Raw genomic sequence first — 21,287 nt, forward strand, 5'->3', positions numbered from 1 at the left:
GGGGGTGTAGATAAATTAATGGGAGATAGATCTACGGCTATTAGGCACAATAGCTAGAAAGAACCTCCTCGTTCAGAGGCAGTGAACATCTGAATACCAGTTTGCTAGGAATAAACACGGAAATCTACTCCAGCTCTGCTCGTAGGCTTTCCGGAAACATCCGAGGAGCCTTTGGCCATTGATGCATGGGAGGTTTTGCCTTGGATTCGCCCCTCTCTAGATGCACGTTTCCCCCCATCCACATTCTCAAAACTCAACAATAAGCCCCCGTGCAGTTTTTCAGAATTGGGATGGGGGGGAAATGCGCATCCAGAGAGCGGCAAATCCAAGGCTAAACCTCCCGTGCGTAAACGGCCTCTGTGTGAACCTCTGAGATGGACCTTTGCCATTGCGAAGCCCAACAACTTTGCTTCCCCCACCCCCATTCAGCGCATGGCCCCATGGCCCGCTCCTTCTCCTGGCAGCCTCCTGCTGGCTGTGGGCAAGTGGTGGGGCCCTCCATGGGCCACCTCTGCCAAGATGGCTCCTGAGCAGCTGAGCAGGCTTATGGGGCTGAGGATGCTGCTGCCCCCCTTGAGGAGGACCGGATGCAGGAGCTGCCCTGAAGCGCGGGGGCAGCAGGATGGGGGGGGCGTGTTTATTCCTAGCAAACTGGTATCCAGATGTGCACTGCCTCTGAACGAGGAGGTTCTTTCTAGCTATTGTGCCTAATAGCAGTAGATCGATCTCCCTTTAATTTATCTACCCTCCCCTCCCCTCCAGCCTTTGCAAGCCGAGCTGCCCATGGGTGGCGGGGGGGGGGGGGGTAGAAAACGTGGCCTAGGATAGCAGGTATGCCCCTGAATGGCTAAGGGATAACGGAACAGTGTGTTATAGTCAATGCATTTACCTGGGCTGAATAAAGACCTTGCATTCATGGCTCATTACCAATGCTGATTTCTCCACACCCATCTCTCCCCTGGACATCACAGACTCTTCTGCATACCACCCCTAACCCCATCACGCCTGCTATTCACATGTACATACTGTTAACATTTACACACTAATGCTTGTCTGAATTCACTCTCCTCTACTTAAAGACAGATGGATTCACATTCTAGCTGTATCTGAAGAAGTGAGCTGTGGCTCACAAAAGCTCATACCCTGCCAGAAAATATTCTTGTTAGTCTTTAAGGTGCTACTGGACTCTTGCCCTTTTCTACTACCAGTGTGTTATAGGCAGTGTGTGTAGGGGCTGCAGTGAAGGCAGACATTTTTTTTAAAAATGTGTAAACTACCAGACGTTTTATAAACAAATTGTTAAAATTTCATTTAAAAGCCTTTAAACAATCCCTGATTGTCTCAAAGGCAACTAACTCCATGGATAAGTAGAAAAGAGCAAGAGTCCAGTAGCACCTTCAAGACTAACAAAAATATTTTCTGGCAGGGTATGAGCTTTCGTGAGCCACAGCTCACTTCTTCAGATACAGCCAGAATGTGAATCCAAGATGGATTCACATTCTAGCTGTATCTGAAGAAGTGAGCTAGAATGTGAATCCAAGAATGAATTCACATTCTAGCTGTATCTGAAGAAGTGAGCTGTGGCTCACGAAAGCTCATACCCTGCCAGAAAATATTTTTGTTAGTCTTGAAGGTGCTACTGGACTCTTGCCCTTTTCTACTACTGCAGACAGACTAACACGGCTACCCACTGTGAATTAAAGACAGATGGATTCACATTCTAGCTGTATCTGAAGAAGTGAGCTGTGGCTCACGAAAGCTCCTACCGTACCAGAAAATATGTTTGTTAGTCTTTAAGGTGCTACTGGACTCTTGCTCTTTTCTACTTGAGCGTGAGCTGTGGCTCACGAAAGCTCCTACCCTGCCAGAAAATATTTGTTAGTCTTCCAGGTGCTACTGGACTCTTGCCCTTTTCTACTACTGTAATGCTTAAAAACATACCCTATCAGTAAATATTTTTGTGAGTCTTTCAGGTGCTACTGGACTCTTGCCCTTTTCTACTACTGCAATGCTTAAAAATATACATACCCTATCAGAAAATATTTTTGTGAGTCTTTCAGGTGCTACTGGACTCTTGCCCTTTTCTACTACTGTAATGCTTAAAAACATACCCTGCCAGAAAATATTTGTTAGTCTTTCAGGTGCTACTGGACTCTTGCCCTTTTCTACTACTGTAATGCTTAAAAACATACCCTGCCAGAAAATATTTGTTAGTCTTTCAGGTGCTACTGGACTCTTGCCCTTTTCTACTACTGTAATGCTTAAGTCTTTCAGGTGCTACTGGACTCTTGCCCTTTTCTACTACTGTAATGCTTAAAAACATACCCTGCCAGAAAATATTTGTTAGTCTTTCAGGTGCTACTGGACTCTTGCCCTTTTCTACTACTGTAATGCTTAAAAACATACCCTGCCAGAAAATATTTGTTAGTCTTTCAGGTGCTACTGGACTCTTGCCCTTTTCTACTACTGTAATGCTTAAGTCTTTCAGATGCTACTGGACTCTTGCCCTTTTCTACTACTGTAATGCTTAAAAACATACCCTGCCAGAAAATATTTTTGTGAGTCTTTCAGGTGCCACTGGACTCTTGCCCTTTTCTCCTACTGCAGACAGACTAGCACGGCTACCCGCTGTGAATTAACTCCATGGATAAGTGTTCGAGAGCTTCCCCCCCCCCCCCATCGCTCTCGCGTTCAGGCCTCCGAGGAGGACGCCAAGAGCGCGGGGAGGGCGAAGGCGGAGCCAAAAGCCGGCCCCGCGGGGAAGGCGAAGCAATGGCTGGGCCCGGCGGCGGGGTGCGGCTGTGTCGCCTCCTCTCGCAGCTGCCCCCACCCGGCCGGCGGGCTGCGCTAAGGCCGAGCGGAATTGCCGCTTTGTACAGGTAAGGGCTCCGTCCAGGCGCGCAAGAGCCCAGGTGGGCCCTGCTAACAGTTCGCGGGGACGAAGAGGGCGGCCGACGCAATCGCGCGCAGGCGCGGAGGGTCGCTTGGGAGAAGGGCTGCGTGCGTGCGGAGGGCGCCTGCGCAGCTTGAAGGTTCGGGGATAGGGCTGCCCCTGACCCTCTTCGCCACTGGCGGGAGGTTTTGGGGGCGGAGCCTGGGGAGGGCGGGGTTTGGGGAAAGGAGGGACGTTAATGCCATAGATAAGAGTCCAGTGGCCAGAGCGGCCATTTTCCCCAGGGGAACTGATCTCTATGGGCTGGAAATCAGCTGGGATAGCAGGAGGTTTCCAGCTGGTACCTGGAGGTTCAGAAAAAAAAGGGCTCTGTGCTGTGTAGTGTGAAGAAGACAAAAACAGCACAAATTTCCAATGCAATTAAATATATTAAGTGCAAAAGGTGTACAGTGAAAACACATACAACAAACAATACACAAATAAGGTAAGTACTAGAGACACTGTCCTTCAGCGTGACTCCTCTGAAGATGCCTGCCACAGGTGCTGGCGAAACGTCAGGAAAGAAAATACCAAGACCATGGTCACACAGCCCGGATAACCCACAAGAACCAATGAACTCTGACCGTGAAAGCGTTCGACAATATTAAGTACTAAATATTGTTGCTTATCAGTAACTTGACAATTTCTTTTACAGAGTTCAAACTTCCAGGTAAGTTACCTGGAAGTTTGAACTCTGTAAAAGAAATTGTCAAGTTACTGATAAGCAACAACATTTAGTACTTACCTTATCTTTTTGATCCTTTGTATTTTGTGTATTGTTTGTTGTATGTGTTTTCACTGTACACCTTTTGCACTTAATATATTTAATTGCATTGGAAATTTGTGCTGTTTTTGTCTTCTTCAGTACCTGGAGGTTGGCAACCCTATTTGGGGAGGAGGTATTGGTCAGGCTTGGGGGAAAGCTGTGGGGTCTCCGAGGGAGAACGCAAGAGTGGATTTGAGCAAGGGCCCAAGCTTGTTGGTTTTCAGTGGCAGCATCTGAGCAGTTAGTTGCCCACTGTCATTTGCAGGCAGAATTTTTCCCTGGACGCAGCAATGCCTCTAAGTCTTCTGAGTATACACCGATTGCCCTCGCTGTGCTGGGGGATCCAGGTTTTTCTCTTTTCAGATGGGGCTAAGCATAAGTTGCTTCTGTGTGCACGTTCAGTGCCCCCAACACATCTTTTGTTTCAAAGAAATACATCATAGTACATGGGGAATGACACCAAAAAAATCCTACACACCCTCCCCATAGGTCTGTTCTGGCCATGAGAATGAAATTCTGGCTCTTCTAGTAAAACACTGGCCAGATAGCAAGGCTAATGCCAGTCCTTCGGCATGGAAAGTAATAAAGTAGAAGCCACCAGGTGATTTTATTATTTCTTAGATGATAAAGGCTGAGATCCTATGCACACTCACTTGGTAGCCAAGCTCACCAAAATCAATGGGATTTACTATTTAGGAAAAGGATAAAGGATTGTTAGTCTTTAAAATATACACACTAGCTCAGTGTTGGACTAGGATTTGGGAGACCAGAGTTCAAATCCCCACATTGCCGTAAAGCTTACTAGATGATCTTGGGCCAGTCATGCTCAGCTTAGCCTACCTCAGAGGGTTGTTCTGATGATAAAATGGGTAGGAGGGGACAAGGAGCCTGGGTTCCTTGGAGGAAGGGTGGGATAGTAAAAATGAGATAGAAAGGCTATTCACAGGACTCGGTTCTTTTTGGAACAGTAGCTGCACTTTGAGAATGTTTTTAAAAAAGCGTATTGCCTGGAAAAATTCTTATCTGACAAGGGGTTTTGACAAGCCTTTTTTTTTTCCTACTGAGGGAACACACACAGCTTCCTAATATTTTTGGGATCTAGTTTCATTTTGAACTATAAACCTCACCCCTCAGTTTCCAGGTGTTCTACAGGTAGCGAGTGTAGGCTTTGGGTTCACTGCTGAGAGGTAAGTTTTGTGGTGCACAAGGAGATTATTGAGATCACTGAGGCTGGATTAATATATAAACAACTAAGAAGACTTATTTATTTACAGGTTGGTTTTAAAGGCACAAACCTGCAGCACAGGTCACACATGAAGCTGCCTTCTACTGAATCAGACCCTGGGTCCATCAAAGTCAGTATAGTCTACTCAGACTGGCAGTGGCTCTCCAGGGTCTCAGGCAGAGAGGTCTTTCACATCACCTACTTGACTGGTCCCTTTAACTGGAGATGCCGGGGATTGAACCTGGGACCTTCTGCATGCCAAGCAGATGCTCTACCACTGAGCCACAGCCCCTCCCCCTTTTTGGGCAGGGAAAACACAAAGAGGTAGACAAAGTAGAAACCTGGCTGAGGCACAAACATTTAAACTGGGTATGACTGCAGAGAGTAGTTAGACTTTTCTACAATGCCTTCAGGCACAATCATCCTTTTATTAACTAGCCACTAGGTTGGATCCTTTCTCACACACAGGATTCCACCCACACCACCCTGCCCTTTCCCCAGAGTCAGACTGAATTGCACAAGGTCTGCTCATCACCAGAGACAGGCCTAACCATCGAGCACTCTCTTCTCTTCCAGAGATCGAGCTAAACTACTCTGCCATACTACCAGGCAGAGCTACCTTTCACTCTGCTCTTTTTCCTGAGCCAGACCTGAGCTGTCCCTGCTCTCTCCCTGAGGCAGAACTCCCCTCCTCCTTCCCCTGTGTTTCCTCCAACATCTCCTCCCCCTTCTCGAAGGTGGCTGCCTTCAGGGGCAGGACGGCCTCCTGTGTGTCACAGGTACAAAAGACAGCTACTAAAATTCCTGCACCATGTAGCATTTATATAAATTAACTTCCCTCTGGATCTTATCAAATTGTGGTTTGATACTGTGAGGTACAATATAATACGCAGACTTGTGTGCTAAAGAGCACCAGCCCATGCTTTACTTTCCCTCCCCCAACAAACCACTACAAGCAAATACAATAGAGGTATCCACTATGTGAAATGAAACCCTCTTATTTTTCCAGGTCCATCTGGTTAGCTGATGCACTATCATTATCTTTGGTTAGTCATTAACTCAACAGGCCGTTTACAGATTAAGGAATTTGGAGGGGCAGAATGAGAGTAATTATTTATCTTGCCAATTAAGCAGAAGATTACATAATCTTTTTTCTTCTTCGCTAACCCCCAGATATTGTGATGTTGAGTTTTGTATAGTTACGGTCAATCAGCAGTCCGGGCATGAAGACAAAGAAGGGGAAGCCATGCTAGGGAAAGGAACATGGCTTCTGTCTTCAGGACCCATTCCATCTCCTTTCCTACCCCTGAGGTTGTCGAGGCCAAAAGAACCACACAAAAGCAAGTCAGGGTTCCTTCCAACATAGTTCCTTCACTCCCAGTTTTCCTTCAGGGACCCATTCTTGGAGTAGTCTGTCAACTGGCGTTTGGGGAGCTGCAGACAAATAATTTGTTTCTCTGTAAGTGAATTCATATTTAGTAAGAACAGTCCTTGACACTACTTTGTTAAGGAATAGGATATAATGGATATTTCTGAATTAGCACTAGAAATGGATTGGTGGAGGAAAGGAATCCAGGTTATGCCAGGACTGGGAGTTCCGTTTAGTAACACCATACAAACAGCCAGCTGGTTTTTGCAATTTTTTTCCATTAAAAAGACTTGGACAGCTTGTTGTATACAAAAGAACTTCACCTGTCAAGAAGTTAGCCAAATAGCCTTGTCCTATACCGGGGGTCCCCAGTGCGGCGCTGTAAGAACAATGGCATCCGCCAACACCTTTCCTGGAGCCTAGAAAGCGTTTTTAGACCGTGGGTGAGGCTGCTGCCCAGCAGGGCTTCTAATTAGCCACTGGAGATCTGATTAAAATAACTTTGTTTTGTTGGCAGCTGCCACCACTGTGTTGGTTTTATTCTTTTCCCCAATGTCTTTTTTGAAATTACTCTTGTCCCCTGAATTTCCCGTGTGTGTGGCTCTGTCTCCTTGAGCAGCCATGTTGTGACTGTGGCCACCACCGTGTCAGAATGTTAGAAGCCTTCTAATTTTTTTTAAATTAATTTGCAGAGGGTTTTTAAATGCAGAAACATTGACTACCCATCTGCTGTCTGAAGTGGTACAGCCCCCTCATTGTTCTACCACCCCATTTGGCTGCACGTGTAGATCACTCTGAGGAAATCCTACTTCATTCTGACAGATCACTTCAGTGGATGCTGTTATAATAATGCTTAAAAAGGTAACGTGTGCTGTCGAGTTGTAACCGACTCATGGTGACTCCATGAAGTTCTACCTCATAAGGCTTTCAAAGCAAGAGATGACCAGAGGTTGTTTGCTATTGCCTTCCTCTGCATAGCATCCCCAGTCTTCCTTGGTGGTCTCCCATCCAAGTATCAACCCTGCTTAGCTTCTGAACAGGCAAGATCAGGCTAGTCTGAGCGATTAAGGCTGCTATGTATAATAATGCTTTATCATGGCTAAATTGATAGAGGGAATTAGCACGGAAGATCAGTGTCTCTCTCTGTGTGTACATCATATAATGCAAGGCAAACCAGCTGCCTGTTTTCAGTCTCTCATCTGTGCTTAAGGGAATGACCGCTATCAGATATGCACCATCCCCTTATTTCAACAGCTGAGATTTCCAATAAGTTGCCATGACCAAATACCCTGCTTGTACTAACCACAAACCTTCGGAATGATGAGCCCTTAATCCTCAAAGGGGTTTGAACATCCCTTCTCAGTTCTTTTCCGCAGCGACGGATGGCTTGAGGCCTAACTTGTAAAATGTACCCAAAATGAAGGTGTGTAGAGCTTGGCCTGTTGTTTCTGCTGGAACAGTTCCTAGTGCTACATGTTAAGAATGAAAGATTGGCTTGTCTTTTTGGCTAGAATAACATCTGAGCTCAAGTTGCGCATATGATACTCCTATGTGCTTACTTCTCACTTCTTTGGAGATCAGCCAGTCAATACGTTCTACTACTAATAGCTGTACATGTCGTAATAAACAACAATAAATGGTTTACTTTGATGGGGGAATATTTCTTCTAGCACTGCATTGACCTCAGGTAAAATCGAAGTGAACGGCATCCACCTGCACTATCAGCAGACAGGAGATGGAAATCATGCCATTCTGCTACTTCCTGGAATGTTAGGTTTGGACCTTTTGAATTTTGTACAACTTATCAGTGATTTTCTCTCTCCCTCTCTCATTTATCTGTATACAAGGACAGGGCTTATTCATACAGTTCCCAGAAATTCCTTCCAGCATTTCTTACACCTTTGAATAATTTTGTAGGGTAGGTCCATCAATGGCTATAAGCCATGGTGAGTAAAGGGAACCTCCTCGTGTTGCCAGTATGAGGCTGGCAACCAGCGGGATACTCAGTGTGTGTGTAGGGGGGGGGGGCGGCTCCTCACTGGCAATATAGGTAGTTGGTGTTACAATGATGTCACTTCCGGCACAACTGGAAGTGGCATCCTCACAAGCACCAGCAGTCAACCCTGCCCATTTTTCTCCCACCACCCAGCTGAGCATCTACGAGAAATGCTAGTGTGTGTGTGGGGGGGGGGGGTGTCTCCTGCCGCAGTGGGAGACCTGGCATCATTCGAACCGCCATATTCAGTTCTAGGAAGGAACATCAGGAAAGGACCTTGGTCTATAGTAATCACCACTGCAAGCTTTTTAAATCTATTTTTTTATCAAGTGGTATATAGGGTATCTTATGATTTATGCTAAGATATATTATGATGATATTATTCTGATAATCACCATTTAATGAAAACTATTATGTCACTATTTGCTGCTAATAAGAACATAAGAAAGGCCATGCTGGACCAGACCCAGGCCCATCAAGCCCAGCAGTCTGTTCACACAGTGGCCAATCAGGTGCCACTAGGAAGCTCACAAACAAGATAACTTGAGCAGCATTGTCCTGCCTGTGTTTCAAAGCACTAAGATAATAGGCCTGCTCCTCTGATCCTGGAGAGAATAGGTATGCATCATGACAAGAATCCATTTTTACTAGTAACCATGAATAGCTCTCTCCTCCATGAACATGTCCACACCCCTCTTAAATCCTTCCAAGCTGGCAGCCATGACCACATCCTGGGGCAGGGAGTTCCACAATTTAATAATTATTGCTATCGTCATATATAGTTTATGATATCATGTTTATTATATCGTTTTATTCTTTTCTTTGATGTAATTTTAATTGTTGCTGTGATATGGTTTTTATTTTTCTCTTTTTTCTGTTCTGTTTATATTTATTTATTTTTTTAAAAAAATTTTTAAAGGAAAGGACCTTGGTCTCTATGTCCTGTTTGTCTGGCCTTCCACAGCAACTATTTGGCCACTGTGTGAATCAGGGTGCTGGACTAGAAGGACTGTGGGTCTGATTCAGCAGGACTCTTCCATTCCTAATTCTCCACATGTATTGCTGAATTGTTTGAAGTGTAGTTTTTTTAGAACTGAAAGTGTGTTGAAAGAGGTATCTTTTCTTGGGGTGGACAGAAACACAATTTGTTCCACTGGTGTCTGTTTTTCAGGTCTTGGAAACCAATTTTTAAACATTCTACAAATCATGTTCACTTGAGGTAAAATTGGGATGACAAGTCTACCACAAGCAACGATTCCAGCGTGGTGTAGTGGTTAAGAGCGGTGGTTTGGAGCGGTGGACTCTGATCTGGAGAACCGGGTTTGATTCCCCACTCCTCCACATGAGCGGTGGAGGCTAATCTAGTGAACTGGGTTGGTTTCCCCACTCCTACACATGAAGCCAGGTGGGTGACCTTGGGCTAGTCACAGCTCTCTCATCTCCACCTACCTCACTGGGTGTCTGTTGTAGGGAGGGGAAGGGAAGGTGGTTGTAAGCCAGTTTGATTCTTCCTTAAGTGGTAGAGGAAGTTGACATATACAAACCAACTCCAACTCCTCCTCCTTCCAAACTGTGTTCAACTTTTTGAAAATCTATTTTCTGTCTCCTTTCACAGTGCCAGCAATTTAAATATACTACTTTGCTTATTCCAGGGCCCATTTTACAGACACACATTGATGTCACACCATGTGAAAGCTGTGAATGATGATATGGCAGGCAACACTTTGCTGCTTGGGAAGACATTTTAGAAGAAGAGGAGTTGGTTTTTATATGCCAACTTTCTCTGCCACTTAAGGCAGAATCAAACTGGCTTACAATCACCTTCCCTTCCCCTCCCCACAACACACTCTGTGAGGTAGGTGAGGCTGATAGAGTGTGACTAGCCCAAGGTCACCCAGCTGGCTTCATGTGTAGGAGTAGGTAAACAAATCCAGTTCACCAAATTAGCCTCCTCCGCTCACGTGGAAGAGTAGGGAATCAAACCTGGTTCTGTAGATCAGAGTCCACTGCTCTAAACCACCACTCTTAACCACAACACTACGCTGGCTTTTAGGAGAACATCACCCTATGCTTCCTCATTGAAAGTTCTAGACATGAAGATTCACCTTCTCATCCAGTGTACAGCACAGAAATGAATTTACAGGATCAATCAGATGTACATTGGTGTGAATGATAGAGATATTACAATTCTGGAAATTCTAAAGCCATGGGGGGAAATGTCTTCCTTTCTGGAAAAGCACGAAGGTTTTATGGGTAAAATTACACTATTAAAGTTAATTCACAGTGGGTATCCGTGTTAGTCTGTCTGCAGTAGTAGAAAAGGGCAAGAGTCCAGTAGCACCTTAAAGACTAACAAAAATATTTTCTGGTAGGGTATGAGCTTTCTGTATCTGAAGAAGTGAGGTGTGGCTCACGAAAGCTCATACCCTACCAGAAAATATTTTTGTTAGTCTTTAAGGTGCTACTGGACTCTTGCCCTTTTCTATTACTATTAAAGCTGTAATATATATATATATATATATATATATATATATATATATATATATATATATATATATATATATATATATATATATATCTCAAAACAATTTAGTTTTTCTATACTTTTTAAAAGTTTTTAAAAACATGGATTAAATTGTCGTTGACACCACTTGTATGGCCTATTTTCCATTTGTTAAAGATCGCTAATGAATAATTTACAAACACTGTCTTCACAAGTGACCCATTTTGTGGTATAGAGTACTTTCATCAGAATACTGTAAGAAAGAGAAAAGCAGCCTTAAATCCAGATCAACACTTCAGTTTATATTTTTAAATGAAGCTATTCATTAGATAGCTATGCATCTATTCAGCAAACCATTTCAGATTTATTACATTTTACGTTCATATGAAATCACTTTCATTCAGAGTAGTATAATAGTGGGTTAAAAAATGAAAGAAAAAAACCCTGACCTTTTCAGAATGTTATATAAATGACTTTTTAAGGAATACTTTTGTGACCAAGCAACAGTTAGAATTACTGTGGTGTGTGGGAGAGGTGATCAAAGATAGTCTCATAGTGTTAATTACCTGTAGTGCACCAGTGATAATTTCCTCTAAGAGCGTGTCTATCCGAGTGACTTATGCCCACAGTATTGTGTCAGGGCCAGAACTCCTTCAGCTGAGAAGATGCTTAAGTATCTCTGTATTTGGTACTATGTGTAAGACAGAGTTTTAATTTTACATAACTATTTACTCTTATGCAATTATCTTGCAATATACATATACGTTAGGAAGTGGCCAGACTGACTTTGGACCACAGTTGAAGTCTATGAACAAGCAGCTCTTCACAATCGTAGCCTGGGACCCTCGGGGATATGGAAACTCTATCCCTCCAGTTCGAGAGTTTCCTCCTGATTTTTTTGAAAGAGACGCAAAGGACGCGGTTGACTTGATGCAGGTAAATATCTTCTCCAATAAAGAACTGATATTTTGAAACAGGCTTCTGAAAACTGGCTATCTGGTGTTTGGAGGGGATAGATCACATGAATAGGTCCATTGTCATGTGTACTTTGAATAGGTTGAGACCTGAAGAAGAAGAATTGGTTTTTATATGCTGACTTTCTCCACCATTTAAGGAAGAATCAAACTGGCTTACAATCACCTTCCCCTCCCCACAACACACACCCAGGGAGGTAGGTGGGGCTGAGAGAGCTCTAAGAGAGCTGTGACTAGCCCAAGGTCACCCAGCTGGCTTCATGTGTAGGAGTGGGGAAACCAACCCAGTTCACCAGATCAGCCTCCGGCGCTCATATGGAAGAGTGGGGAATCAAACCCAGTTCTCCAGATTAGAGTCCACCGCTTCAAACCACCGCTGTTAACCACTACACCATGCTGGCTCTCAGCCAGCCAATAACCCTTTCTTCTTGTATTTTTAGTCTTAAAACCCAAGGGGCAGTATTTACCTCTTGCCCACCCCTTATATACTTCTGAGCCCACACAAAGGTATTCATATGGGATCCCCATAATACATTCTAGTACCCTCCTTCTTGCCCTGTCTCTCACCATTGTGCATCACCATTATCTGTGGCAGAGGCCTTTCATTAGTTTCCACAAACGCACCCTGCAGGATGGCTGCTTCCCAGGGATGTTTGTGCAGGATATATAGCCAAATTAAGCCCAAGAGCTTTGACAGCAGACGGGGATGGATCTTGTGGCTATTTTATAAGTGGGTAAAAGTAAAAGTGGGTATGATCTTGTATACAGTCCTGGTAAACTCAGTGGGGAGAGCCAAATGTAAGCACTTTTAAGTCCCTTTGATTTGATGTTGCTCCTGAAGAAAGATCTGCCTTCAGATAAAACCATTCAGTGGTTCAAGCTGGCTGATTCTTCCATTCTGTTTTGCTTTACTAAACCAGGCACTGAAGTTTCAGAAGTTCTCTCTGTTGGGATGGAGTGATGGTGGAATAACAGCACTCATTGCTGCAGCAAAGTATCCACATCTTATCCACAAGATGGTGATTTGGGGAGCCAATTCCAGTGTTACTGCAGAGGATATGAAACTTTACAATGGTAAGTTTCCAAAGAATGAAGGCAGAGCACAGCAAAACTCAGATCTTGAGTCTTTTTTTTCTAAAAACCAGAAACATTTCAGAAATTGAAATAATATGAACCAGAATAAAGGTAAAGGTGCAAACACTGGTCATTTACTGACCCATGGGGTGGTGACACATCAGGACATTTACTAGGCAGACTTTGTTTGCCATTGCCTTCCCCAGTCGTCTTCCCTTTACCCCCAGCAAGCTGGGTACTCATTTTACTGACCTCAGAAGGATGAAAGTGAACCTTGAGCCGGCTACCTGAAACTGACTCCCGTTGAGATCGAACTCAGGTCGTGAGCAGAGCTTTGACAGCAGGTCTGCAGCTTACCACTCTGCGCCACGGGGCTCTACTATAGAACCAGAATAAATCACTATTTTCCATACACATTGGAAAAGGTTTTACTTTTACTCGTCTGTGTTCCTTAATACGCAAATGTACTATGGGCAAGAGTACTCTACTGTATTTACAATGTAATGCTGTACCGTGAGCAAACTTATATTACATTATTTAAACTTATCTACAAAATGTGCAGTGCTTATTTGATGATATTACAATGCTCAGGTGGGTGTTTTACAATGCGCTGGGGAAAGGCATTAATGCACATATACTATTAATATATTAGCTATCCGGGATGTGTCCAAATGGAGTGAAAGAGCCAGAAAGCCACTGGAAGAAATGTATGGGTATGAATACTTTTCGAAAACCTGTGAAGCCTGGGTGGATGGAATCTCTCAATTTACGCACAACCCAAATGGTAAGAAATCTCACAGCATTAAATTGGAGTGGCAGTGAAGGGGTTTAGTCTGTGCTTATATAAAACTTGGGCTGCATGTCATTTTATTTCACTTTTATTTATTAAAAACTCTTTGTCTGCCCTATTTCCTCCTTATGGAATTGCCAGGAATTTTTTTTATAGAGCAGAGATGAAAAGGCAAAAAAAAATATTGGGACCGTTCTTTTTAAAAAACTTATTTTTCATTTAATTATATAAACGAAAACAAAAAAAACCCTATAACAACTGTAAATATACATTCCTCTCTCTCCCACCCTCTTTATGTTCCTTATTCTCATCACTGGTAAGGAGACAGTTTTAGCTTAAAAATATTGTCGAAGGCTTTCACGGTCAGAGTTCATTGGTTCTTGTAGGTTATCCGGGCTGTGTGACCGTGGTCTCGGTATTTTCTTTCCTGATGTTTCGCCAGCACCTGTGGCAGGCATCTTCAGAGGAGTAACACTGAAGGACAGTGTCTCTCAGTCTCAGTGTTACTCCTCTGAAGATGCCTGCCACAGGTGCTGGCGAAACGTCAGGAAAGAAAATACCAAGACCATGGTCACACAGCCCGATAACCTACAAGAACCAGTTTTAGCTTACTTCACATATAAATTACTGAGGCCTGCTTCACCAGACATAAGATTGCCTGTACATTACATGAGGGAAAAGTTAAATAGAGTGTCCCTCTGATTAGACCCAGAGAGAAAGAGAAAGACAGAGACAGACAGGGTTTGGCAGACACAGGGGGGCAAAATAGGAGGAGGAGGCACAGTAGCCAAGGTCTGTGTGACGACAGTGGAAAGGAAGGTTACCATGAAGCATGCAAACCCTAGGCACCAGCCTCCAGTCCAGGCTCCTTCGTTACTCTTCTGTGGCTCAAATATTACAGTGACCAAAGTAGGACCCAATTGGTCCTTATTGGGTCCTACTTTGGTCATTGTAAGATCTTACATCAAAAGTGTATGAGTTTGCATGTATTTATTGACTGTGAAAGATTTGCCTATGTTATAGGCCTTGTTTTTAACTTTACTGTGGACCTTATTAAAATAGATATATTTGTAATTTTAGCATTTTCTAGCTCAACCTCTTCAGTTTGGATTTAGCATTTTAGTTGAGTTTAATTTGGTTCCCCCCCCTTTTTTTTTTGTTGTTCCAAATACAAGGCACAGCCAATGAGGCAGAGGCACACCTTGTCAAGAGAGCCCACCTTGGATATGATGCTGGAGGAATGTTAACTGATGGGAGTCACAAATGGCATATGCTGGAGGAGCACTTCTAGGCCACCTGACATAATTGGGGAGGGGCTGTGGCTCACCAGTAGAGCATTTGCTTGGCAGGCAGAAGGTCCCAGGTTCAATCCCCAGCATCTCCAGTTAAAGGGACTAGGCAAGTAGGTGATGTGAAGAAACCTCTGCCTGACACCCTGGAGAGCCGCTGCCGGTCTGAATAGACGATACTGACTTTGATGGACCAAGGGTCTGATTCAGTGTAAGGCAGCTTCATGGGTTCATGTAATTCTGGGCTGCCTGGTGCAATGTAAATTCGACACCCAGATGGGGCCTCCTAAGCCAGTGGGTTCTCCTCACCGCTGTGACTGGATTTGCCACCACTGTGTCACTTTGCTGCACACCAGTGCCTTTGGACGTGTGGAGAGGGACCATGGTGGGGGGAGAAAGTTGGTCTTGACCCAGAGGCACCAGCATGTCTTTGGGTCTAAAGCTGGACACAGAGGCCAAGGCTTTCCCCTCCTGCTGTCTCCCAGCACTGAGATTCAGAGGTTTGCTGCCTCTGGATATGGAGGCTCCCCAGCCAAACTTGGGGCCATCCTAGTAACGTTCTGTATATTTTTACCTTAACCATGGTGTAGCGCTCCATCTGCACTAGGGCCCAAGCCATCTGTTACCCAGATTACCAGATTACACAGTACACTCAAACTGTGGTTCCCAACCAGGGGTCCGTGGACCCCCAGGGGTCCGCGAAAACTAAATTAAGGTCCGCAAAACAAAGTTATAAACCCATAATAAATTAATATTTTTAATTAAAAGTTCTCTATTATAAAAATATATATTCAAATATTATTCTAAGTTTAATGTTTAACTAACAGTTATGATTAAAGTTTATTTTCAAATTCTCGGAAATTTTATTTTGAACCTTGGGGTCCCTGCACCGAACAAAAAAGTCCTAGTGGTCCCTGGTCAAAAAAAGGTTGGGAACCACTGGTGTAAAGTATACAGACTTGGTCCCAAGGGAATCTGGTTAGTTTTAGTGCCATTGGGGATATGATGCTACATTGTAGACAAAGCAAACCATGGGAAACACACACAAGCCCACAGCGTACGCCTCATCTCTTAACTATATTTAGGATCTCAACAATAGGAACCAGGCCAGAGTGCTGTCAACAGAGTGTTCCCCAGTATTATAGTCCAACCAGGAGCTGGAATTTGAAAAACTCTGAACCCTAAAATAATCTTAGGCCTGTCTAGAAGAAGAGTTGGTTTTTACATGCTGACTTTCTCTACCTTTTAAGGAGAATCAAACCGTCTTAAATCTCCTTCCCTTCCTTTTCCACAACAGACACCTTGTGAAGTAGCTGAGGCTGAGAGTGTTCACAAAGAACTGTGACTAGCTCAAGGTCACCAGCTGGCTTCATGTGGGGAAACGAACCCGGTTCACCAGACTAGAGTCTGCCGCTTATTTGGAGGAGTGGGGAATCAAACCCGGTTCTCCAGATTAGAGTCCACCGCTCTTAACCACTACACTACACTGCCTCTCTAGACCCATACCTCTAACAGCTTGTTGAACAGTCTGGGAGGGAAGTGGCACGCTGCCAAATCGCATTGAAGTGTTTCTGTTTTCCATTTTACTGTTACCATCTTAAGTACAAATGAAGGTTGCCTACCCATACTTCTCCACAAGTCAATCATTGCCAGTTTTAATTAAAAAGCAATCAAAATTCAATGCTAATTTCTGCCTCAGAAGAGCTTTCCATTCAAGGACATCCAAAGGACCTTTTCAGCGACAACCGCTTTCCATGTGTCAAGGACAGGGAGGCTAACAATGCACTCCTAAGCAGAGTTATGGCCTTTTCAGCCCACTGGCTTCAGTGGGCTGAGAGAGGTGCAAGTCTGCTTCAGAATGCACACAGCAGACAGTATTATGTTTTAATTTCTCAACTTTCCCTTGTTAAAAATCCCTGTTGGGTTTGGAGCCCTCCAGAAGCTGCTCAAACATTAGTCTGCTGTGATTTTGAATTTTAAGAAGTTTAGAATTGCCAAACGTTTTACACTGAAGTGTCAACAGCATGTTGGTTACTGGAGCATACGAGAAAATTTCAGAAGAAAATAAGCTTCTGTTTCCTAGATTACAGCAAAGCTTTTGAATGCATGGATAATGAAAAGCTATGGTTGATTTTAAAATGGGTGTGCCATGACATCTAATTGTTTTGATGTACAACTCGTGCTCTGGACAAGAAGCTACTGTTAGGACAAAATGGTTTCCAGTTAGCAAAGATGTAGACAAGGATGTATTTTATCTCCCTATCTGTTCAACAAAGAACATATCATAAGGAGAGCTGGATTTAGATGAAGGTGGAGAGAAAATTAGTGGAAGAAACATTAACAATTTGAGATATGCAGATGACACCTCATTACTGACAAAGGGACATAAAACTTTAAGTTGTTTACAAAATGAAAGAATATGCTGTTATCATTACAACTTTGGTCTTACAGCTTTGGTCAAGAAAGAGCCCAAGAGGCAATTGGTCTGACCCAGTAAGGCTAGTCTTATTCCACTCCATCTGCATAGATAACATTTAGATTTTAAAATGAAGACCTTGGATGTTACTCATTACTTTATTTGTGCACCACAGCCTATGGTTTGTATTAGCCAGTAGCTCCTGGTTATAACATCCCGTGAAAAAAGAGTGCTTGTGTGCAAATGAGCATTTAGGCAAAACTTGATTATAACTTTTATCTTCAAAATGGCTGTTAAATAATAAATTATGGATAGAGTAACAGCCTTATCTTTACCAGACAGGTTATATTTTATAACTTTAGAAAACTACATTAATTTGAAACTTTTTTTAACTTTCTCTCCCACAGGTAGTATCTGTCAGCCTTTATTACCTTATATCAAGTGCCCAACATTAATAATCCACGGAGAAAAAGACCCTCTGGTGCCACGTTTTCACCCTGAGTATCTACACAAACATATCGTAGGGTCACAGTAAGTTAATTTCATGATGTTTAAAAACCATTGCAAAGAGACTAAATCAGGGGTATCGAACTCATTTATTAGGAGGGCCGGATATGACATAAATGTCACTTGGTCGGGCCAGGCCATGTGCACATAAATAAATAAATACAGCAACATAGGAAGCTGCCTTCTACTGAACCAGACCCTCGGTCCATCAAAGTCAGTATTGTCTTCTGTGACCGGCAGCGGCTCTCCAGGGTCTCAGGCAGAGGTCTTTCACATCACCTACTTGCCTAGTCCCTTTAACTGGAGATGCCGGGGATTGAACCTGGGACCCTTCTGCATGCCAAGCAGATGCTCTGCCACTGAGCCACAGCCCCTCCCCAAGAGCTACACATGAAGCTGCCTTCTGCTGAATCAGACCCTGGGTCCATCCAAGTCAGTATTGTCTACTCAGACTGGCAGCGGCTCTCCAGGGTCTCAGGCAGGAATCTTTCAAATCACCTACTTGCCTGGTCCCTTTAACTGGAGATGTCAGGGATTGAACCTGGGACCCTTCTGCATGCCAAGCAGATGCTCTATCACTGAGTCAGGGCCCCTCCCCAGCTGATGCCCAGTCCCCTCCAAGGGAGCAAAGAACCGCAGGACCTGCTCCCGAGGAGAGGCACTTGTCGTAACCGGGGCTCTCCAGCCTCTGCAGCCCTCCTTCTCATCTGGGTCTCTCGCCCTGCGCGGGGCCAAATGGCGGTGAGAGCGGCCCCGCTCTGCCCGAACGGCCACCCTAGATCCAACCCCCAACTTCACCCTCCCCCCTTTGAAAAGAGAAGGGGAAAACCCTCCCCCCCAAGAAAAACATCTTTCCCTGTCTGGCCGGCGGGTTCAAAACTCCCAGGCATGGTTGGGAGAGGGCACGCAGGGGCCTTGAGAGCACCAGTTGGGGAATGTGCCCGGACTCACAGGCCATTTATTCATGGGAGGTTTTGCCGCTCCCTAGATGCACATTTTCCCCATTTGAATTTTCAAAACTGCACGGGGGCTCGTTTTGAGAATTTGTATGGGGAAAAATTTGCATCTAGAGAGCAGCAAATCCAAGGCAAAACCTCCCATGAATAAATGGCCGCAATGTTTCCCAGTGCCCACCCACACACCCCTCCCACAGATCTCCAAGCGTGCCTCACATTGCTGACTTGCGGCTGCCCAGCCTGAGGCTCCTGGGTGGTGGAGTGAGCGTGTGGCGGCAGCCGCAGTCACGGCTGGGATTGGGGTGCGGGTAGCCGGGTGCCTGACAGACCCTCCCCCCGCGATGCTGCAGCCCGACCGGGCTCATGGAGCACACCAAGGAGGGCCAGCCAGCTGGCTGACAAGCTCCCTCGCCCAGCCACACCCCAGGAAAGAGAGAAAGAAAGAAAAAATAGGAGGGAGGGAAAGAAAAGGGAAGAGACAGAAAAAGAGGGAGAAAAGAGAAAAGCCTTTCCCCCCCCACCCCCGTGGCCCGGGAAGCCCAAAAAAGGCAGGGGGAGGGGGACTAGGTGCCTCAGCTCCGCGGGCCGGATAAAAGCCCTCTGGGGGCCGGATCCCGCCCGCGGGCCGCATGTTTGACACCCCTGGGCTAAATGGTCTTCTTAGTCATTCTTATGTACCCAAGAATCCATTTTGAGGACTATTTTAGGTTCTCTTTGTATTTCTAGTTGGGAGAAAGTAATCCAGTGTTGTCCGATGCAGAGGGGGCTGCCTGAAAGGCTCATTTATAGCTGCTCTCTGAGGTACAATATGAGCCTTCTGGAAAAATCCAGTTTTAGCATTTGCCTACCAGGTCAACCTGGAGCTCCATTCAAACAGCTCAAACACCTGTTTTCTCCTGTTGCTAATCTCAGTATCAGTCTAGCTAATGATAACACTCACAAGTACCTTTTTTCTGCCTTGGGTACAAGTATTAGGAAGCGCAAAAATAATTCTTACAGATTATTCATTTTGAGATAAATTTTATGGAACAGTTTATGGAGAAAGTTCATAACTCCAAATTTTAAGAGAAGACTGTTGGCGTGCTAATCAGAGTAAAAATGAGCTGTGTTAAAAGAATGTTTCACTGTTTTTGCTTGGAGGCATTGGGTTGGAAACATCCGGCTTTTTCACTCTCCTTCCTCATGCTCCTCCTTACCACACTCCTGCATTATTTTGTTAAAAATTATATATGCATTGCTGCAGTCACTGTGCTGTTTGCTTGAGGAAGCAGAACTGCGCTGAGTTCTCCTTTCTGCTCAGTCATCACTGCATCCACCCCAAATAACTGTTTGTGGGTCTGAGAAAAAGCCTCATGGAACACCCCAGCTTCCAAATCAGGATAGGCCTGTTTGCAGCTGCAAAGGCCTTGATACATTCACTTGCCCTTTTGCAGAGTATAAACTTGTAATTAAAAAGTTTTAGGTTACTTCAAGCCAGGCCTTCAGCAATACTGGCATAAGCAGTTGAACAGCCGCTGTGACAGACTTTCATTGTTGCAGTAGACTACAACCAAGATCTTCATTATATCAGTGTTGTCAGTCATCCAGTTAATTCTGGACTGCACTTGAGAAACAAGTATACGTGTCTTATTTAAGCTCATACTACTATCACGTACCCCAAGAACTCACTCACCACTTGTCTTTTTCAGGTTGCATTTTGTGCCTGAAGGAAAACATAACCTACACCTACGTTTTGCGGAGGAATTTAACAGAGTGGTGGAAAGATTTCTTCTGTAAGATGCTTGCTTAGTGGTTAGGCATAAGCCTAGACTCATACCCAACGTTCTAAGGAATGGAGGGTGGGGTGAGAAATCAGATGCCTTTGTCTTTTGTTGCCAAAGGGGCCAATGAAATCCTTTTATGCCAACTGGCTTGGTATACAAAAGAAGTTGTCATTTCTTTGACGAGATCAGGATTAAAATCTCCCGTTGACTTAAAAGAAGCTGTGTTGGAAAGTATGTCCTTGAAATGACCTTACCTCAAAGACAACACCCTGTGTGCCAAAAATCTTGAAGAACACACGAAACAGAATTATTCAGAACACATGCCTTTATATAATGTCGTCCTCAACATTAACATCACACAAAATTCATCTGAATAAATTGGATTATGACAGTTACAGAGAGCCGTGGTGAGACTGCACAGTGCACAGAAAATGGCAACATAAACACAGCCACAGAAAGCATGCTTCTTCACGGCCATCAGAACCTTGCCTGGTCTATTAGTATGACCCACCCCCACCCCCTGGCCCTTAAGCTATTTTGCATCTTCCCTTCCTTTCACAAAGATAGGTCCATTTTTTATTTGGAGGACCACTGCTAAAGAGAATTCAGACATGATTTTTAACACAGACCACTTGGATAGTTAAAATAAGACAAACTCCCAGAAATATAATCACCATTAGACTGGGAAAAAGAACACCCATAAGTGTACATCTGGGAAGCAACTACT

The 21,287-nt window shown here is 44.3% G+C and overlaps 1 protein-coding gene across 1 annotated transcript; it reads left to right on the top strand.

Moving 5' to 3' along the window:
* Window positions 1–2,772: 2,772 nt before the first annotated feature.
* BPHL (biphenyl hydrolase like) lies at window positions 2,773–20,573 on the top strand. The gene is made up of 7 exons (XM_056854962.1): window positions 2,773–2,879; window positions 7,957–8,066; window positions 11,561–11,727; window positions 12,686–12,839; window positions 13,492–13,623; window positions 17,742–17,865; window positions 20,486–20,573. Exons 1-7 carry the CDS (start codon window positions 2,773–2,775, stop codon window positions 20,571–20,573), a joined length of 882 nt encoding a protein of 293 aa, XP_056710940.1.
* Window positions 20,574–21,287: the final 714 nt, after the last annotated feature.

The sequence above is a fragment of the Euleptes europaea genome, chromosome 8, assembly GCF_029931775.1.
Source record: "Euleptes europaea isolate rEulEur1 chromosome 8, rEulEur1.hap1, whole genome shotgun sequence".
Taxonomy (NCBI): domain Eukaryota; kingdom Metazoa; phylum Chordata; class Lepidosauria; order Squamata; family Sphaerodactylidae; genus Euleptes; species Euleptes europaea.